General features: G+C 38.1%; 1 protein-coding gene across 5 annotated transcripts in view; it reads left to right on the forward strand.

Annotated features, from left to right (window-relative positions):
• UTRN (utrophin) overlaps positions 1-21,360 on the forward strand; it is a 591,543-nt gene that overhangs the window by 468,955 nt on the left and 101,228 nt on the right. For all 5 annotated transcript variants that reach the window (XM_062186881.1, XM_062186876.1, XM_062186879.1 and 2 more), the window contains exons 55-58: positions 7,539-7,807; positions 14,685-14,831; positions 17,518-17,596; positions 20,676-20,736. In XM_062186881.1, the coding sequence (XP_062042865.1) occupies positions 7,539-7,807; positions 14,685-14,831; positions 17,518-17,596; positions 20,676-20,736 (556 nt within the window). The remainder of the gene's footprint in view (positions 1-7,538; positions 7,808-14,684; positions 14,832-17,517; positions 17,597-20,675; positions 20,737-21,360) is intronic.

A 21,360-nucleotide genomic window follows, 5' to 3' on the forward strand; every position in this document is an offset into this window, starting at 1 on the left:
TCATCTAAGGGTCCTGGCTTCTGATTCTTGAAGGAGAAAGGAGAGATTTGTTTTTTTAAATCCGAGATGTTCTTTCTTTCTTTCCTTCTTTCTTTCTTTCTTTCTTTCTTTCTTTCTTTCTTTCTTTCTTTCTTTCTTTTTTATTATTAAACTTTTATTTAATGAATATAAATTTCCAAAGTACAGTTTATGGGTTACAATGGCTTCCCCCCTCCCAAAACTTCCCTCCCACCCACAACCCTCCCCTCTCCCGCTCCCTCTCCCCTTCCAATCACATCAAGATTCATTTTCAGTTCTCTTTATATACAGAAGATCAGTTCAGTATTCATTTTCAACAAGTGTGTGTTGAGCGTCGGCCATGAGCCATTTTGTGTTGTAGGTGCTGAGTTTACTGCAGTGGGCACTCTTGCCCTCCTGGAACATGCATTCTCAGCTGTCCTTCTCCCCACTCACTGCCACCTCCCTGCCCCCAGGGACCCGTCTGCTGCTGTCCAGCCCAATGAGTAACTTGAAAATTGCAGAACTGCCATTACTGTGAGGAGATTCAGAGAATTTTGGGTTGCAGAAAATTGAGTGTTGGATCTCAACTTGCTTCACCATCTGTACCAGGGTCTCTCTGCTGGTTCTGCTGCTTTCCCTGGAGGGTAACCTCCTTAATGCTTTGCCCCTGCTCCCTCCTCAGCTCACCACTGGCTTTAGTTACTTGGGCTCACTTTACCAAGACAGGGAAACTTACCCCTCTTCTGATCAGAAGTGCCATTTATCTCCCTCCACAGTGTGGTCTCTCTCCCATTTCCTCCCTCCCCCACTTAATGTCTTACATTTTAGTATTTATGAAAGGTATCCCTAAATCTCTTTACTTTGAAGTTCTTGATTTTCTCTGAATGTTTCTATGTACTCTAGTTTCTTGGTGTTTGTTTTTTTTTTTTTTTTTTTTTTTGAGCACCAGATGAACCTTGTCATCTTTATCATGTTCTTAGTGAGAGATTTAGGCTACACATTAGCAAGTTACTCTACTCTGCGTAACTTCTTCCTATTGTCATGCTTCTAATTTTTAGGTGAACATAATTAGAAACACTAATCAGCAGAGGACACTTGATGATGCACTTGTAACCCACTTCATAATGATTGTCATCAGTCAGTGGACAGACTTAAGAAATGAGCACAGTCCTCTGAAACACGGATAAAACATTTCAGAGAAATTGAGTTGGTCTTAATCACTTAATCAGAAAATTAGATTTTGCATTATTTTAATCAGAAACTTGTTTTAGTCCTGAAGAGAGAAAGAGAGGGAGAAAGTAAAGAATAGGCAGTGGGTAAAGAGAGGTATTTTGAGAGAGAGCAAGTCGTTTTTTCTTCTCTTGAATTCTTCTTGTCCAGTCAACCTGATTTGGTTCTGTGGAAGTTCCTACATATGTCTAAACTTTGCAGACTTAGTAATAAAAGGATCAAAGGAATAGAAAGAAAACTAACCTTCACTGCAGGCCTCCTCTATATACAGGCCAGGCATGTACCAGTAGCTTAACTGAAAATAACCAACATTCAGAGAGACAGGAAATGTATCTAAATTATAGAACTAGTTAGCCTGGGAACTGGAAGACAGTCTCCTGTCTTGCCTTGTACTAAATTATCCAGCAGTGAAAAATATGACTCAGAAATTGTGTGTGTGTGTGTGTGTGTGTGGAATACAACAGGAATAAAGATACATACAAAAAAGCAAACAGTACAAGGAAGAATTTGGAATTAATATAAGTGAAGTGACTTTGTAAGGTTTAATCTCCCCTTTCACAATTTTTTTTTATAAATATTTGAGGTAGATTTTAGACACAGAAAAAAAAAACTAAGTGGAGTGATTTCCACTAAAAATTAGGAAGTTAAATATTTTCAGTTAAACGTAAAGCTAAAAACTTTGTCCAGTTCAAATCAATTCTGTAATGATCTCTTGAGTAGGTATTGCAAAAGCAATATGGAAAGAAAGAAAACATTCATGGCATAAGACTTTAGGAGCTAAGAATAAAAAGTCACAATGGAGGTTATAAGTATCTGTACCATAATTGAGAAACATGGAAAATCTTTATTAAAAACCAAAGTGAGCTAATTCTAATAGACTTCTATAATTTTTTGTTCATGAGGGAAGAATATTTTCATTTTAAAAATTAAAAATTGTTTTGCTCAAGCAAACAAAGAGAAATTCTCTTTGTTTTTAATATTTCTTTTTTATTTATTTATTTATTTTATTTTTGACAGGCAGAGTGGACAGTGAGAGAGAGAGACAGAGAGAAAGGTCTTCCTTTTTGCCGTTGGTTCACCCTCCAATGGCCGCCGCGGTAGGTGCGCTGCAGCCGGCGCACCGCGCTGATCCGATGGCAGGAGCCAGGTGCTTATCCTGGTCTCCCATGGGGTGCAGAGCCCAAGGACCTGGGCCATCCTCCACTGCACTCCCAGGCCACAGCAGAGAGCTGGCCTGGAAGAGGGGCAACCGGGACAGAATCCGGCGCCCTGACCAGGACTAGAACCCGGTGTGCAGGCACCGCAGGCGGAGGATTAGCCTATTGAGCCGCAGTGCCAGCTTCTATTTTCTAAAATATTAAATTGGAGCACATTTTTAAATTGCACTGTCCATCCATAGGTAGACTTTCTGAAAGTTATATGATGACTTTTTTCTTGTGTAGTCCAATGCCAGCTCATTTTGAAGAAAATTTGAAATTGGCTTCTGCCTCCCTTCACAAAATACAAAAATCATTCTCTTCCTAAATGATAACTGTCCATGGGAGGGTGTTGTAGTACAGTGATTTAAGTCACCACTTGGGACACTTGCATCCCATATCTGAGTGTCTGGGTTTGATTCCCACCTCTGCTTCTGACCCAAATCTCTGTTAATATACACACTTGGAGTTAGCAGATGATGGCTCGAGCACTTGAGTCCCTGCCACGCACATGGGAGACCTGGGTGGAGTTTGTGGCTACTGGCTTCAGCCTGGCCCTGCCCTTGCTGTTGTGGGCCTTTGGGGAGTGACTAGTGCATAAAAGATCTCTTTATCCCTTTCTGCCTTTCAAATAAATAAAAATAAACATTTAAAAAAGATAGTTACGCCAGTGCTGTGGCAAAGTGGGTGAAACCATTACCTGCAGCACCTGTATCCTGTGTGTGCTCCAGGTCAAGTCCTGGCTGTTCCACTTCTGATCTAGCTCCCTGCTAATGTATCTGGAACAGTAGCAGAAGATGGCCCAAGTGCTTGGGCCCCTACACCCACATGAGAGATCTGGAAGAAGCTGCTGGCTCCTGGCTTTGGCCAGGTCAAGCCCTGGCTTTATGGCCATCCTGGGAGTGAACCAGCAAATAGATGGAATACCTCTCTCTGTCTCTGTCTCTGGTTCTCCATCTCTGTAACTTTGACTTTCAAATAAATAAATACATATTTTTAAAAAACAGATAGTTATCTAATTTTGCTTAAATTTCTAAAACATTACAAAAATTACTATTTAAAATTGTAACACATAAATAGAAAATAAATGCAATTTTTATAATTTGTAACATTATATAATGTACAAATAGAAATATATAAATGATAAAAAATAAATATTATTTCATTCTCAAAAATTTGGCCACTTTAGTGGGAAGACCTGAAGGGAGAATAGGGAGTGGCAGTGTAAACACATATACACATGTACATACACACACGTGTGTGCATATACATATCAAGGAGTAGAAAAGTGACATAGGAAAAGCTCTCTGGTCTCAGAATTGTCAATAAATTTATTTGGTTCTATCCTGCTGTTTCCTCTGTCTCTAGGATTAGCCTATTAGTGCCTTTTCAATGTAAATTAGATTACCCTCTTAGCACTGAGCCTCATTTGCTTGCTGGCCTCCAATATTTAGTGGTTGTGCTCTGCATGGGATTGACAGAATAGCCCAGTGGAGTGGAAAAGCCCAGTGAGCTTCAGCTGCATGGATGGAGAAATCAATTTATATGCCGATGGGCTAGCTGTTCATCCTGACAACACATAGAACCGCCTGGAGGGCTTTGAAATGTACCCATGCCCAGCCTCCACTGGCCCCGCTAAATCAGTTCTATTTTGAGGTTAGAGCTCTGGTATCAACCTTCGAAACAATCTCAGTTCTCTCTCAGAGTGCTTTCTCACAGGACACCAGCATTCAGAAACATGAGGTAGATTTTCTACTCTTGCCTGAGACTGTTACAGTTGGCCCCACAATATCCATTCAGAAACGTGAAGCAATGTTTGTCCTTTGGTTTTCAAATACAGAATTTTTTTTTACAAGAATGTAACAATTTTTCGCATCATTTCAATTTGTCTTTTTGGTGTTTTAATTTGTTTCCTATTACTTTACCACAGGTTGTCATCACTTGATATTTTACATGTCATAAAATGTTCGTAAATGTCCTGGAAAGTTTTGGCTTTGTTTTGTATGCTGTTCTTACCTTAACGTTTGCATTAAACTGAGATTATTGCTGCAATGGGAGGCACTTTGATTCTGACTCAACAGTGATTAGTTAATATGCTTCCTTTCTGGCAGACAGATGGTACATGGAACAAAAAGCTCGGCTTTTCTTCTGAGTGGCTGTCCAAGTTGGCATTATGTAATCAATGCGACAAAAGGGATGCTCAATCAAAAGCTCTTCCATCAAATGAAGACTGAAAAGTCACAGCCAGTGTAGGATGTTTTGTCACAGGACAAAGAAGCCGTGTATCTCTCTCTGTGCATGGTTATTTAATGACTTACTCAGACACAGTTTTTTACTTTATCTGAGGAAAATCACCATAATTAACTTGTCTATTCTGAAATTGGTAATGTATTTCTTAAAAATAGTCAGTGACACCCAAGTGCTTAAGATCTATCTCTGAAAAAGCCTCTGACTTATTAATAAACACAGGTGCTGCCTTCATGAAAGTCAGCAACTCTATTCTAAGAATGGTTTTCTCACACATCATCCTTGATATTTGTATGAAACATGTACGACATGTTTGTCATTTTGTTGATTTTTTTATTTTTTTTTATTTTGTTGCTATTTTGAAGGTGTAAGGATTTACATGAGTCCAACTTTCTTCCCTGACTGCTGATGGAAGCTGGCTCTCTAATTTGCTTACTTCCCTTGTACTTGTGTCTTCAGCCTACCACAAATCGTGATGTTTTCTCTTCTTATCCTCCATTCGGTTGCTAAGGGATTATTCGAGTTAAGTCTATAGCCTTGCAGTACATTTGCAGCATACCTCGCAGTTCTATGATTGCTAAACATCTCATAGTCTGTGTGGTTCCCAGAGTTTTATTTCAGGCACACTAATTTTGTGTCTAAGTATTGATGTGTAGAATGTTCTGAAAGTTTAGGGAGTTCTGTCCTCTTTAACTTGACTTTTAAATAATATTTAAGTAAACTCAGGTAGACAAACTGACATTGGGGATGAAAGTCAAGGTTTAGGAGAGCTTGCTTCAGCTCATCTTATCATGAAGTTCAATGTACTTCAGTTCATTTTATGAATGATTTGGAGCGTTTTGAAGTGAACTGGAAATTACTAATGGGACTTATACCAAAAGATGTAATGTTACCAAAAGAAGAATCCAGATAGTCCCCAATTTACAAAGGTTCAATGTTAAGAGTTTTTTCGCTTTCTGACAGTATGAAAGCGGACCCATACAACCATCCTGTTTTTCATTTTCAGTACAGCATTCAATAAGTTCTGCGAGAAATTCAATACCTGTTTTTAAAAAAAGATTTATTTATTTATTTGAAAGTCAGACTTACATAGAGGGAGGAGAGGCAGAGAGAGAGAAAGGTCTTCCGCCCACTGATTCACTCTCCAATTGGCTGCAATGGCCGGGGCTGTGCCAATACGAAGCTAAGAGGCAGGAGCTTCTTCCCGGTCTCCCACGCTGGTGCTGGTGCAGAGGCCTAAGGGCTTGGGCCATCTTCTACTGCTTTCCCAGGCCATCAGCAGGGAGCTGGATGGGAAATGGAGCAGCTGCGACCTGAACTGTCGTCCATATGGGATGCTGGCACCGCAGGTGTCAGCTTTATCCGCTATGCCACAGCACCGGCCCCAAGATATTCAATATCTTAAAATAAAACGGGCTCTGTGTTAAATGATTTTACCTAAATAGATTGACTAAGCTATGACATTTGGTCGGTTAGGTGTGTGAAATGCATTTTCAAACTTAAGATACTTTGAGTTTATGATAACCCCATCCGGTCAAGAAAATCTATATATATTTCTGTCTCAAGTTAATCTACGGTTTGCTTTTATTGTTTATTTCTGATCTTTTTCTCTGTTTCCAGTGGACACCTGGGGCACCATCAAACAGGTAGACTAGAGGAAGATAATCTTCAGATGTAGAGGGTAGTGAGCTCCCAGGAATGTTGAGCAGGGCTGGAGACCTCTCCAGCCTGCTGTCAGCATGTACTCCTGTGTTCACTGCACTCCTCGGCCCTTGACAGCTCCTCGTTTCTCTTCCTGACCCTGGATTTTGAACTTCAGTGTGATTTTTTTTCTTCTTTCTTTGCTTCATTTCTGAAATATTACTCTTACCACCTGGCCTTACATTATGCCTGCCTTTTCTGTCTGAATGTCTTAGTTTATTTCAGGCTTTCGGGAAGTGCCCTTGCTGCATTACATGTTCAGGATGTCCCTTAAAATCTTGCTACCCTCTCCTGAAATGTTTGTGGACTTGCTATGCTACTTTGCCCTTTATGAACAATGGACTTGTACACTTAGAGATGACAGAGTATCTAAGACATCTTATTTGTCTTCGTTAATTTTTCTAGGAGTACAATAAATTAACCTTATTTTATGAGAGTTTTTCTTCATCACTTACAGCTCTTCTCTGCTAATTATACTCCCATTTCTCTAGAGAACAGTGGAATGAAAAATGATCTGTGAGTTTTATGTAACTAAATTATGCTAAAAATTGTTTTATTTCTTGAGTTATCTCATTACATTTCAGGACTTATATTAAAATTTGAAAGTCACCCCCCCAAAAAAAAAACCCTCTCTGAGCCATTCGTTAATATAAGTAACTGTTTCCTTCTCTCTCTCTTTTTTTAAAAGATTTATTTTATTTATTTGAAGCACAGAGTTACAGATAGAGAGAGGGAAAGACAGAGAAAATCTTCCATCTGCTGGTTCACTCCCCAAATGGCTGCAGCAGCTGAGGCTGGGCCAGGCCGAAGCCAGGAGCCAGCACTCCCACGTGGGTACAGGGGTCTGTATGTGGGTCATCTTCTGCAGCTTTCCCAGGTGCATTAGCAAGGAGCTGGATTGTAAGTGGAGCAACCAAGACTTGAACCTGTGCCCATATGGGATGCTGGCACTGTAGGCAGCAGCTCAACCTGCGACGCCATTGTGCCGGCCCCTTCTCTTTCAAGCATACTTTTCCATGAATGGGAATATAGTATAGGAAGTATAAAGATAGTTTTTCCTACCCTGCCCTGTGCCATTCTGGAAATATTCGCACCTGGATGTACAGAGTATACATTCAGTCAGACAGTCAAAACTATTTTTGTCTTTGTTTTTTTTAATCACAGAATTGACTCCTGAGGAGAGAGCCCAAAAGATTGCCAAAGCCATGCGTAAACAGTCGTCTGAAGTCAAAGAGAAGTGGGAAAGTCTAAACGCTATTACTAGCAATTGGCAAAAGCAAGTAGACAAGGCGTTGGAGAAGCTCAGAGACCTGCAGGGAGCGATGGACGACCTGGATGCCGACATGAAGGAGGCAGAGGCCGTGAGGAATGGCTGGAAGCCCGTGGGAGACTTGCTCATTGACTCGCTGCAGGATCACATCGAAAAAACCACGGTCAGCTTCGTTGCCTTTGCCCAAGGGATTTTTAAGAAATATTTTATGGTTAAACACAAATGAAGGGAGCCACCTGCAAGGGTACTTCAAAAACTTCATGGAAAATGTATGCTGTGAATAAACTCTGCCTGGATTTCATTTTTTCTTGCACCAAAATAAGCTTATCTTTAAATTCCATTTTCCACAAAGTTTTTGCAGTTGCCGCACATATAAATTGTTATAATGCATTATTATAGCACCAATTTTGCTGCACTCCTTCCCCCTAAGTCAGGAGCTTTAAAAGGTACTGTCCATATGTTCCTCACCATCAGTAACCCCTTCCAAATAACCAGTAATGTGACTTTTAAAATAACTTTTATTTTTCTGGTCTTTTTTCATCCAATTGTGTATCCTTAGCAGTATAATTGGGCTTACCTGATTTTTTTATGTCTTTATTTATTTCAAAGTCAGAGTTAAAGGGAGAGAGGGGAGAGAGAGAGAGAATTTCCAGCTGCCAATTCACTCCCCAGAGGGACAGGCCAAAGCTAGGACCCTGAAACCTTTTTTTAGGTCTCCAAACACTTGGGCCATTATCTTCTACTTTTCCCAAGCTATTAGCAGGAAGCTGAATCAGTAGTGGAGCACCCAGGATTCGGGATTCGGGATTTGAACTGGCACCGACATGGGAATGCTGGCACCACAGCGGGTGGCTTTATCTGCTACACCACAGTGCCAGCCCCCACAGAGTATATTTTAACATACAGTTTTAAACACAGAAAATCTTTAAGTCAATTGTTTACAGATCATGTTCTGTTAGACTACAAAAAATGCCTCCTAGTTAGATCAGAGATTTTCAAATTTGAATTTAAAAATATATACTTGTAAATCAGGATGATTAGTGTTGAGAGAGAAACAAAATATTGTTTCTGAGGTTTCTAAAGGCCCAAAAGTTTGGGATTTTAAAATACCATATGATTAAAGGAATTAGCTCTACATAGTTTTATTCCAATCTCTGCCTAAGTGGAAAGCTAGGAAAATACAATAAATAGAAATAAGTAAACTATGAATTAAAACATATTATCATCTTATTAGGGAAAAAATAAAAATAAAAGCCCACATCTCATTAAACCAAATCAAATAGATCTAAAGTCTGGGATGTTTTAGATGTGCTTTCACACATACTCCAAATATAACAAATAAAAAAGATGTTGATTGTTGCTAAATATTAAATATGTTAAAGCAACTGGAAAACAAAATACATGGGGTTAATCACATAACTTCAGATTATCCATAATCATCATTTGCAGAGTATCTCCCTTCTGGCAGGGGATTCACACCTGCCAAGGAGCTGCCAGTTAGACCTTTGATACAAGCAGATGTTTCTGTTTTTATAGCAGGGAGGGGACATAGACCTTTATTCTCCATAGGAAAGTGCAGTCAAAACATGATAAATTGGTTCTTTATAATAGAACACACGGCTGTTTTGAAATCATTTTAGAACTTTCAAGTTCCTGGATTTGAAAGCTCTTAAATACAAAAGATAAACTTTCTTGATAGAAAGATTCTTCATTGCCATAAAACACCTGACCATAAAAATGAAAAACCTGAAGACCTTGTTATTTAAAGCTCTTTTAATGTTTTCACCCATGGCTGGTAGTAAAATAACATCTTTTTTTTTTATAAAGGAAAAATTTAAACTCCTTTATTCTATAAGTTTTAAAAACTCTGCTTTTAAAGTTATAATCTAATTTTTAAAAACTTTTTGCCATCATTTGAAATAAAGCTGGTATTACTTGAAAGTATATAGATTTCAGAGCATTTTCTAGCATTTCATTTTTAATCTTTAGTACCTAAAAAAGTAAAAAATGTTATTGATTTTTTAAAAAAGATTTATTTACTTGAAAGAATGACAGAGAGTGAGAGGGAAAGACAGAGACAGAGATCTCTTAGCCACTGGTTCACTTCAGAAATGGCTGCAACAGTCAGGGCTGTTCTAGCCTAAAGTCAGGAGCCCAGAGTTCTGTCCAGGTCTCCCATGTGAGTGGCAGGGATTCAAGCGTTTGAATCATAGTTTACTGCTTTCTAGACACATCAGCAAGGAGCTGTATCTGGAGTGCAGTGGCCAGGACTCAAGATGGCAACATCTATGGGATGCATGTGTCTCAAGCAGTAGTTTAACAAGCTGTGCCACAAGGCCCACCCAAAAGACATTGATTTTGAAAGTCGATTACAATTCTGAAGTCTTACAAGATACTGGTAAAGAGAATATAAATGTGTAAAGTTAAAATCACAACTAAAGAATGCTTGAACAACTTGGGTTTGTAATTCTTCTCAGAATGAATTGCAGGGAACCTCGGTCTCTTCAAAGTCCAGACTGAAAAATTCACCTTTCCCGCCCTACCCCACCCTGTGCCCTGTCCAAGGCTTCTGCGTTAATGTTGGTTCTTTACATCTGTGTTGCCTGATACCACACAGCTGCTTTTTGTGTCTATTTTTGCTTGTCTGTCTTTGTGTATTCTACCACCCATGAAAGACCAACATCTATAGCAATGGAGAAAAGCTATCACATCTAAATCCCTTCTCCTTCCCTACTGTGGCAATACTCATGTTTTTGTGGGCTGCCCTTCTAGCTGCTTTTGAAATGTTGCTGTCTGCAGGGTTCTAGTGATATTTCCTCCTTCGCACTCACTGACTCCACATGCGTTCTTTCCAGTGTCATTTATACACTGCTACCACCACCATCTGTATTTCTCTTGCCAACTCTGGACTCTAGATCTATTTTGTCAACTCTTTGCTGGTTATCTCCACCTTGTGCTTCTTTGTGTAGCTTTTGGACATGTTCTGGAACTGGTGGTGGGAGGGTTGGCGTTGTTTTTTAAAGATTCATTTATTCATTTGAAAGTCAGAGTTACACAGAGAGAGGAGAGGCAGAGAGAGAGAGAGAGAGAGAGAGAGAGAGAGAGAGAGGTCTTCCATCCAATGTTCACTCCCCAATTGGCCACAATGGCCATAGCTGTGCCGATCCAAAGCCAGCAGCTTCTTCCGGGTCTCCCACATGGGTGCAGAGACCCAAAGACTTGGGCCATCTTGTACTGCTTTCCCAGGCCATAGTACATAGCTGGATTGGAAGTGGAGCAGCCAGGACTCAAACTGGCACTGCTGTGGGATAACAGTGCTTCAGGCCAGGGCATTAACCCACTGTGCCACAATGCCGGTCCCATAGTTGGCATTTTTTTAAAGATTTGTTTGAAAGGCAGATATGGGGAGGGGGGGGAGAGATCTTCCATCCATTGGTTCACTCCCCAAATGGCTATAACAGTTGGGGCTGGGCCAAGCCGAAGCTAGGAGCCAGGAGCGTCTATCAGGTTTCCCGCATGGGTACCAGGAGCCCAAGCACTTGGGCCACCCTCTGCTGCTTTCCCAGGCACATTAGCAGGGAGCGGATCAGAAGTGGAGTAGCTGGTACTCGAACTGCTGTCCATGTGGGATGCCGGCACTGTAGGCAGAAGCTTAACCATCTACTCCACAGTGCTGGCCCCAGGGGAAGCATTTGACCTAACAGTTAAGGTACCATGTGGGCATGCACATCCCATATTGGAGTGAGTGGGTTTGAGTCCTAGCCCTATTCCTGATTCTGGCATCCTGCTAATGTACAACCTTGGAGGCAGCAGGAAATTGCTTTAATAATGAGATTCCTGCTATCTGTGTAGAAGACCTAGATTGAATTTGTGGCTCTGAGCTCCAGAGCCTACTTTGCTCATAACAAGCATGTGGAGAGTGAACCTGTGGATGGGAACATTCTCCCTGTCTCTGTGTTTGTGTGTGTGTGCGCACACATGTGTGTGTTGCTAATAAATAAATAAATAAATTTAAAACAATTATGAAATACTAACTTATATTCTCTGATTTACCTAGAATTAATTTCCTTTTACAAATGAAGCTGATTTATATCATTGTGATGATTGTTAACCACAATGCTTATTATTTCTTGCCTGTTCATTTGTAGGAAAAGTACCAGATTTTAACTAAACCCTCTTACAATTTTTCATCTGAGACTTGAATTGACATAAGACAGATTAATAGAAGAAAGGCATTTGTGATTTTATTTCATATAAATTTTTACATGACATGGGAGCCCACATAATGAGATAAAGACTCAGAGAAGTGTCCAAATCTCAATAGTTTCATATTAGGTTTAATAAACAGAGGACATCGTGGAAAGTAATTAAATTATGTGTGGAGACAAATGAAGGATGTGAATTGGTTTGCCAAGTTCTTTTTGTATACAACACTGTATCTCCACTTGCCATTCTTGGTGATAGGAAGGTTACACTCCTCTGAACAGAGATAATATCTTTACTATGGGGGTTTTAGCTCCTGCTTTCAAGAAAAAAAAAAAAAAAGAGGAGGGACAGAGTTTTCTTCTTACATGTGCAGTCTTTGAAAACGTCCATAGTTCAAAATAATCCTTATGCCCAACTGGCGTTTGTTGGGGTGCCACATTCTGCCACGGTTTTCATATTATAGAAGGAGAAGTTGTAAGGGAAAAGGGAGCAGAACAGAGAGGAGATGGCGGGATCCAAGCTCACAGGCAAAAAGAGTTTATAAAAAAGAGAAAATAAATTTGCAGAGGTGGCCAACTGCCAGTGTGCACACAGACTGGACGTGTGCAAAGGGAACAGTCCTCCAGTGGGCTGGGCCTTATATGTCTTAGGGTGGGATAAGGGCCTGGAGGGAAGGAAGGTGACAGCAGTTGAGCTGAGTTTCGTCATACAGGTTTTTCAGGTTTTTGGCGAGTTTATAAACCTGGAAAAGAATGCAGAGGGTGGGATGAGAAGTACAGGGTGTGGGACTGAAGTGGTCTCTTGAAAGAATGCAGGGACAAAGGAGTCCCTTGGGGAATTTGATTTACTTTCAGGGAAGGAACTAAAATGGTTGAGGCTTATGATCTCTTTCCCCAGGAATTGTGTGAGATAACCAGAGAAGGTTTTGGACTGAGAAGAAAAGGAGGAAGCATTTAGAGAGGCTTCCATTTTATAAGCATCAGGAAGAAGGCAAATCAATATTATGGTATTTTAATAAAATGTAATATTCTCAGAGAATTTTGATTCACATGGCTTCATTAAACATGTGGGTGAAGAAAGGGGCTCAAAGACATAAGCATAATCACTTAAGAAGTAGGGAATGTACAATAATAAAACATGAGGGCTATAGTTAACAGTCATTTTGCTTACTTATTACCTGTAAGTTAAGTTTTGCAAATGATTAAGTATAATGTTGTGACAAACCAGAGAATTAAAACTGAGTGAACTTCAAAATTTCATTTAAAATATGGCTTTATTTTTGGTGCAAAACTTTTAAAATCCATGCTTAGTTTTTTTCATAATATGCATTTTCCATGGACTTTTTGAAGACCCCTTAGATGCATGAATGTCCAATTTTTTTGCACATGGATTAACTTACCTTTTCAGCACATTTTTCAACAAACTTTTTGATGGATTATTGTACACCATTTTCTTTAACTCCCCAATTCAGTTTCCCATGCTAAGTTGGATTGAATTTGCCTTTGATATCTTCTATTTGTGAGTCTTTGTCTGCAGAAATGAATCTGCCCCTCTGTGTTGCAAGGCACATGTTGAATACTGGGGAGGATCTGTTCTCCAGAAGCTTCCATGCTTTGTTGAGAACATCAAGAATCTACAAACTCCTCATGCCAAGAACTAAGTGCTCTGATAAGGAATGATATTCAAGATATTTAACAACTTGCTTGGTAGGGTTTCAAATTATCAGAATGGCTCCACCCGAAAACCCAATTTCTGCTGGCTGTAGTCTTGGCTGGGCAGGAGAGAGCCAGGAGAGTGCCCAGACAGTGGGACCTCCAGCCAGAGCTGGGAGCAAGAGTCCTCAGGGAATTGCCCCTGTGGGTGGGACACCTGAACTGAGTCCTGCAAAGGCTTGAAAGGACCTGGACAGAGTAATTGAACAAGGAAACATAAAATAGAGGTAGATGGGATTATGTGGAGAATGGAGAAAAGTTACTGCTCTTATTATTCTCTTGGCTCTCCCAGGGCGTATTACCATGGTCAGTCTCTGAAGTATTTTTTTTTTTTTCCCTTCATATATGAAGTTTCTTCAAAAAGTTCATGGAAAATATGTATCATGCAAAACTTAGCGTGGGTTTCAAAAAGAGTTTTTACATCAAAATAAACTCATTTTTTAAAATCAGTTTTTCTAGAAGGTTCTGGAAGTCCCTTCATACATTCCTTACCCTCATGCATACCAGCACTCTGTTGTGCTCTGTGGTGTTGTTGTCAGGTCTGAGACTCATTTATCTCTTTTTTTTATAGACTCCACTCTTCCGGCCCCACCCCTAACCACAGACAGTTATAAGTGATTTTGAAAGGGACAGACTTTAGCTCTCCAGTATATAACAGGTGTAGGCTCTTGACTGGGAATGTTATCTTTGCCTGCTGCTTTCTAACTTAATTTTAATTGGAAACATCTTCAAATCAAGTTATTGATTCAGGTGAAAAAATAATATGAGAGCTATATTAATATGTTTAAAAAGGAAAATATGGAAGAAAAATAAAATAGAATCAAGACTAGAAATCAGTATATCAAAAATAATGGCAAACGTTTTTCCAGTCTAAATTTGCAAATAATGAAAATACTTAATCATTCAAATGGTTTTGCATTATAATTTTTATCTTTACACAGTTGGAATCTCTGGATTATAAAGAGTAACTCTTGCACTGTTCGTCTTAGTTATTGATAATGAGTGAGTAGCTGAAGTTGATGAACTCTCAAATGGCCTAGCATTTTCTTTGAAGGGAAGTTATAAATCCTGGATTCTGTTATGTTTTCTTATGATGACATTTTGTTTGTGTATTTTATCCAGGCATTTAGAGAAGAAATCGCACCAATCAACTTAAAAGTGAAAACAGTGAATGATTTATCCAGTCAGCTGTCACCACTTGACCTACATCCCTCTATAAAGATGTCTCGCCAGCTCGATGACCTTAACATGCGATGGAAGCTTTTACAGGTATCAGTTTCACCATTTCCTAATGTAGTCTTAACACCTTGAGTGTTCTTTAAACCCTGCCTCCGTGTGCAAACACACACCATCATTGATTGTATTTGAGAATGACTTGAGCATATGACAACATTAGGTATTTGTCTTTCAGTATCTTGGACCCAAGGGCTTCATCTCCTTATAAACATAGATTTTCATTCGATTTTTTGATGTACTATCCATATGATATTTGTAGAAAATTATAAAAGGTTCAATAAATCACAGTAATTTTCCCAAAATGGCTCATAAAGGAGTCATTTTTCTTACCTTGACTCTATTTTTTTTTTTGAAAAATTAAGACAATCTGCATCCTTTTTCTCTAACTAGTTGCTTTTTAGGAATATTGGTTTTTTTCACATTTATGCTGTGGTGGTGTTTATCTCTAACTCTGATTTTAGCAGCCCTAATGCAGCTATTTTAATAACTTCTGACCTGCCTTTCTCAATACAACCAAACTACAATTAGCTGTCTTGAGTAATACCGGATATCAGCAATACTGGATATCGGCAATACACCGTACTTGGCAATCAAGAGCTTAAGGGTCAATCTTTGTAGAGCTTTGCCACATTTAATGGCAGATTTCTAGGAACTGTTATAAGCCTGTGTTTTTTCCTGAGACCTAGCTTATTAAATTGAATAGACAAAAAAAATCATTTTTACCAATTTCTCTGTTTTGAGTGTAAAATATGCTATTTAGTAAAATAAATATACAGTTTTTATGTAGCACATAAAAACATTCAATTTTAAAGCTATGGTATTTTATAGTATAATAGTTTTGCTGTATTAACTAAAACAGCAAAACATAATAGTTCATATTTTCTTAATGAATTTAAGGAGGCAAAAATGACTATGTAGTATTTAACATAATTTCTTTTTGCAGTAATACAAGATTAGTAAGGAAAAAATATGCTAAATTCCTGTGTGCTTTCCTAATGAATGGGACACAGAAGTGTTTGACCTTTACTCTTTCTCTTCAGCTCCACTGCTCTGATTCATTATCTTCTTGTGAAATTTTTGTGGTTTCTTTTTTTTTTTTTAAGGATTTATTCATTTATTTGAAAGGTAGAGTTACAGAGAGGCAGAGGCAGAGAGAGAGAGAGAGAGATCTTCCTTCCACTAGTTCATTCCCCAAATGGGCACTTTGGCTGGAGCTGAGCTAATCCAAATCCAGGAGCCAGGAGCCAGGAGCTTCTTCTGAGTCTCCCATGTGGGTGCAGGGGCCCAAGGACCATCTTCCACTGCTTTCCCAGTCACATTAGCAGGAAGCTTGATCGGAAGTGGAGCAACCAGGACTCAAACTGGTGCCCATATGGGATGCTGGCGCCATAGGCAATGGCTTTCCCAGCTACGCCACAGTGCCAGACTCTCCTGTCGTGTCTTGATCCTGTTCCTCTTATCACCATATTCAAAACTTGGAAGTCAGGGAACATATTCATCCTGAAAGAGGATATGTATTTTGCGCTTATCTATATGATCCTTGTAACCACTGGAACTCTGATGCTAGCTGCCCGTGGAGTAAAAAGAGATACATTTCTGCTGGCAGAATACCATCTTCTTTACTTGTAAACATGAAGTGTGGAATTTGAGTGAAAAAAGTACATAAAGATGTTATTTAAACAGCCAACCAAACATGAGAAACTAGAGCTGCCCAGTGAGCCAGACATATACAAGTTCCATTTAAGGGCAACTGAAATTAAAATTGTCCAAGTGGAACAGCTGACTGGCCTTGGGCTGACAAAGACCAAGAAAAAAGGAAATGGAAATGTCAGTAGGCTATATGCAGTTGTGATGGGTTTGCATTTCATTCCTCAGTGTGGCAGCTCTGCATTTTCCTAACGTAGAGAGCCAACTGTAGAATCTTCGTCAACAGATGTATAGAGCATATGAAATGGCATGGACATTTACATCTCCACTCCTACTGGAGATGATCAGTAAGACACGAACTTGGATGGCAAGCGGAAGACATTCAGTATTCCTCACGGCCTTTTTTCTCCCTCTCTTTTCCTCTCTGCCTTCTATCACCTCATTCTGTCAGTCTATTATTTATCATCTATATATTATCTATCATCTGTCTGTCTACCTACCTGCCCTTGGAGGATTCCAGGCTTCTTTGTTAGTTGCTCCCTACAGAAGTGTTTGGCATCTTCCTTACATAAGAGAGATGATTGGCACCTGACCCCATGCCCGATTCTCCAGTTGAGATGCTTTAGAGGAAGTATGCCGCTCTAGAGGGAATGTTGAGTGGCAGGACATGGATTCTGGAACCAGATGGAGATGACCAGGGTGTGAATATTACTGATGCCACTTACTAGTTTATGTTTTCAGTACACCTTGTGTCTCAGTTTCTTTATCTGTAAAATGACAATGATAATAGTAATACTTAGCCAATGTGGTTACTGTGAGGATTAAGGTAATTCAGATAAATTGCTTAGAAGAGTAGCTGACATTGTTTATTGCCGCTTGACACCAGAAATAGTCTATTTTCACACAGTTACTCTGAGACCAGAGAGAGAGAGGGAGTCTATATAAGCACTGTTATCTTTGGAAATTTTATCATTTGCAAGTATAGTACTTAAGTCAAGGATACTATGAAAGCCTTTGTTTTGCCATTTCATTTTCAAATCATTTCATCTGTCTTGTGTGCCTATTTGTGCAGGTTTCTGTGGATGATCGCCTTAAACAGCTTCAGGAAGCCCATAGGGATTTTGGACCATCCTCTCAGCATTTTCTCTCTAGTGAGTACTAATAAACTTGATTGGCCTCCCTAGCATATTCTTTCTCTTGCATGCAAGGACCCATATACTTTGTTATAAATATTAAGGCACTACAAAAGATTGTGGCAAATATGCTTATATTTCAATTCTATTCTCCACAAAGTTTTGAAATACTCATATATTTGTTTATATTAGGTAAATGGATAAGAGAATAGGAAGTCTTAACACTGATTAAAACATTGTTTACAACTTATTATTTGCAATCACGTGATGACATTTGGTTAGTCTTCAAAGTGAAACCAAGACGATTTCATCATTAGCTATGGTTTTCCCTTGACCATTTGTTATAACTATCAAGTATCTTATTATCATTGCTTTGTCATCTATGAATGTTTGGGACATTTTCATTATAAAGAAATAGTTTTTATATTCTCATATTTTATGCTAATTTTCTTTGTGAAAATGCTTATTTTTGTAAAATGGGCCTGCAGCTTTTAAAGTAAAATTATCATTCTAAAAATCTTAAATTAGAGGATTTTGCTTTTTTTGGTTAGCAGAGATCATACTTAACTTTTCTTCTAATCAAATGTTGCTCATTTAGCCAAAGCAATAGATAGATTTTATGTAATATTCTCCAATTGGGAATTTTTAAATTTATGGACAGTTGTTCATGAAATCTTTGAGCTTCTAGTTCATTTATCATTCACTGCTGAGGATACTAAAAAATGTAGCATTAAGAGTCATCCAGATCGGGTTTAAACGTTCATTCTTTGAGCGGACCTGCAAATCTCTGAAAGCTAGCGTGTTTTCCTCGTGAAATACCACAATATCTCTTTCCTCTCATGGCTGAGAGTTAAATGGCCAAACATATCAAATTATACCAAACACCTAGCAGAGTTCTTGGTACAAATACTTTCAGAAAATATTAATGCCTTTCTTTTTATTTTCTTTGACAAATATATGTGAAAGAGCAGTTAAATTGAATTGAAGTGACATTTGAAACTTAATAGAAAGCTTATTTCACACTTATGACAACTTCTTTGTTTCTATAGCGATAGAAAAAACTAAAACACTGTCTTCTAGCTAAATTGATTACATTTGTATTTTCTCTTAATCTTTTTGATGAAGCAGAAATCTGTTGATGAACTACTTTGCCTCAATAAGAGACTGGGCATTTCTTTCACAATTTCAGGATTCCAATAAGTTATTTCTTGCCCTCTAATGCCACATGTTTTGTTTCCTGCATCTCAGCTGTCAGACAGTTTATTTTTGAGTGAGTGATGTGCAGCCCTTCCTAGAATATACTGTCCACAAGGGCCAGGATGCAACGATGTTGATACAGTAAATAGATTTACAGTATACTCATTGGTTATTAAGTACTATAGTTTTCTTAAAATTAATTTTATAGAATGTGAAGCTATATACTCAGACCAAATTAAGAAGGAATTTATAAAATAATCGAGACTATCTTTACAGTACTAAAGATGTCATCTATTAATATTGACAAAACCCTACACTTTTCATGCAACAACCACACTCTTATTATAGAAATCAAGTTCATGTTCTATGGGGAATGAAATATTGTGAAATTCATACATACTCTGTGAAATTCTATCACATGATCTTTCATTGTCTAGTAGTACAGTCCAAGGATGTCTAACTTATTCAAATCAAAACAATTATTAAAATGAATGGAGACGTATAAACAAAATCCCAATTAGTAAATTTAATAATCATTATCCCTTGCTGCTTGGAATCTTTGGCTTTATTATATGTCTTGGGCTTTTGCCATGGTTATAAAAGAAGCCTGTTTAGTTAGGCACAAAGTAAAAACTGGCCTATTAGCCTGGTGCCAACACTGAAAGGAGGTTGGCTCTAATAAGATATTTAACATATCTAGTTTTTCATTTTCAGTCCCTTTTTAGTCTTTCATGGATATGGTTGGAGAAAAGAGTGGCTGCATTTTGCAAAGAGGGAAGAATTGTTGAGTAGAAAACTTGGTGTACTCGTGTTCAGAAATCCCAAGATCACATCTGAGCCTGGCCTTGTATTTAGATGGCATTCTTTGAGCAAGTTATTTTATTTCTTCATGTTTAGTTTCTCATCTTTCAAATGGAAATTTAATGTGCGTTTTGCTGGCTTCCTTATCAAAAGGTATATTTGAAAATGCTTGGAAAAGTTTAGAATGCTATATATTTGTACAATATTAATATGACATGAGATTCAAGAAAAAGATCATTGGTGAAAAGTAGTTACATGATAATCATACAAAGTTTTACTTTAATTTTCTTTCTAGTTCATTTAGTAAAATCCTTTTATAGCTCTGGATGCACATGAACTACTCATCTTAAGTAAGCCTTAAATTGGTTTAATGCAGGAATAATGTATTTTTATAAATAAGAAGTAACTGAAATTGTAAAGAAAAAAGTACCTCAATAAAAAATAAACATAAAATCTCAATGGTTAGTACAGAAACAGGAAACTATGGTTTCTATATATTTTGGATGAAAATAAGTATCTGGGATTCTTCTGCCCAGCTGATTGCCTTGGTTCTTTATAGGCCTTTGCGTATTTTAATTTTAATTTTCCCTTTTTAGTCTTCATATAATTGAATTTGTTTAAATGCCATCTGCGCTCAATAGCTATTCCTGTTAATATAATACAGAGTAAGGAATGTTATTAGTGACCTGGAGAAATCAGTCTTGGGAAACCTAGTTTTTAATTTGAATATATCAGATGAAATTAATTTTGATTTTAGCTTCACCAAATAATATATTCGGAGTACAGTTTCCAGATGGCATTAAGTTGTAAACTGTGGTGGTTTGAAACAAGAAAACTTGTTTTTATCAAAAAGTATTTTTATCAACAGGTATGGTTCGTTAGCATTAGAAATTGAACCTGTGTTGTTTCTCTTCTCACTTCAAATGAATGTTTGAAGCCAGCTTTGTTTGCCTCGTCAGTTTCATAATTATAGGAAACTAGCTGGAAACCCAGAGCAGTTCTCACTGGATCTGCTATAAAACGTGTGCAGTTGTTTTGCATTAAGGTGTAAGGCTTTCGAGGTACCCGTGTTTCCAATCACCTCCCTTTGTTTCCTCAGCTTCAGTCCAGCTGCCGTGGCAAAGATCCATTTCCCATAATAAAGTGCCCTATTACATCAAGTAAGTGGATTTTCATTCTCCTTGATAATATCAAGCAAATAAAGGTTTATTGATAACTTAAGAGCCTCCCCACCTCCTCATTATTTTTTAAATGGAATTCAGTCCTAGTATCTGAAGAGAGCAATGTAAATATTTAATATTTGAGAAACTCAGTTTAAAAATCAGAGGTTTTTTTAGTCTTTATTAAGTTAGGCCTATCGGTTTGTTTAACTATTTAATTTCTAAGGAGAGATCAAACTATTTGTAGGAAATTGCTAAATACACTTGACAATATGAGGTGTCTCAAACTATATTTGTTCTAAATCATGTTTGTTTATCCTAGAAAAACTCATATAAAATTTATTGTATTCTTCCATTTTAATCCACCAAAAAGAAACAGGAATTTATCATGAAGAAGTTAACCATTTTTAAGTTTTTCTTTGTCTTGTAGAAATTATCTGCATGAATAGTTTAGTCTCCTTTTTGTTCTCAGCTTAGTTTCTCCTTTCTGCATATTGTGTCCTCTTACCATGTGACATTTTGTAAACTTCAAATAATTTACATGGAATCTTAGTAAGACTTGATCCTTGGCTTCATCTTCAATAGTGTGACAGGAAAGAATGATAAAATATTACTTCTACATGC

This window comes from Lepus europaeus, chromosome 3, assembly GCF_033115175.1.
Source record: "Lepus europaeus isolate LE1 chromosome 3, mLepTim1.pri, whole genome shotgun sequence".
NCBI lineage: Eukaryota > Metazoa > Chordata > Mammalia > Lagomorpha > Leporidae > Lepus > Lepus europaeus.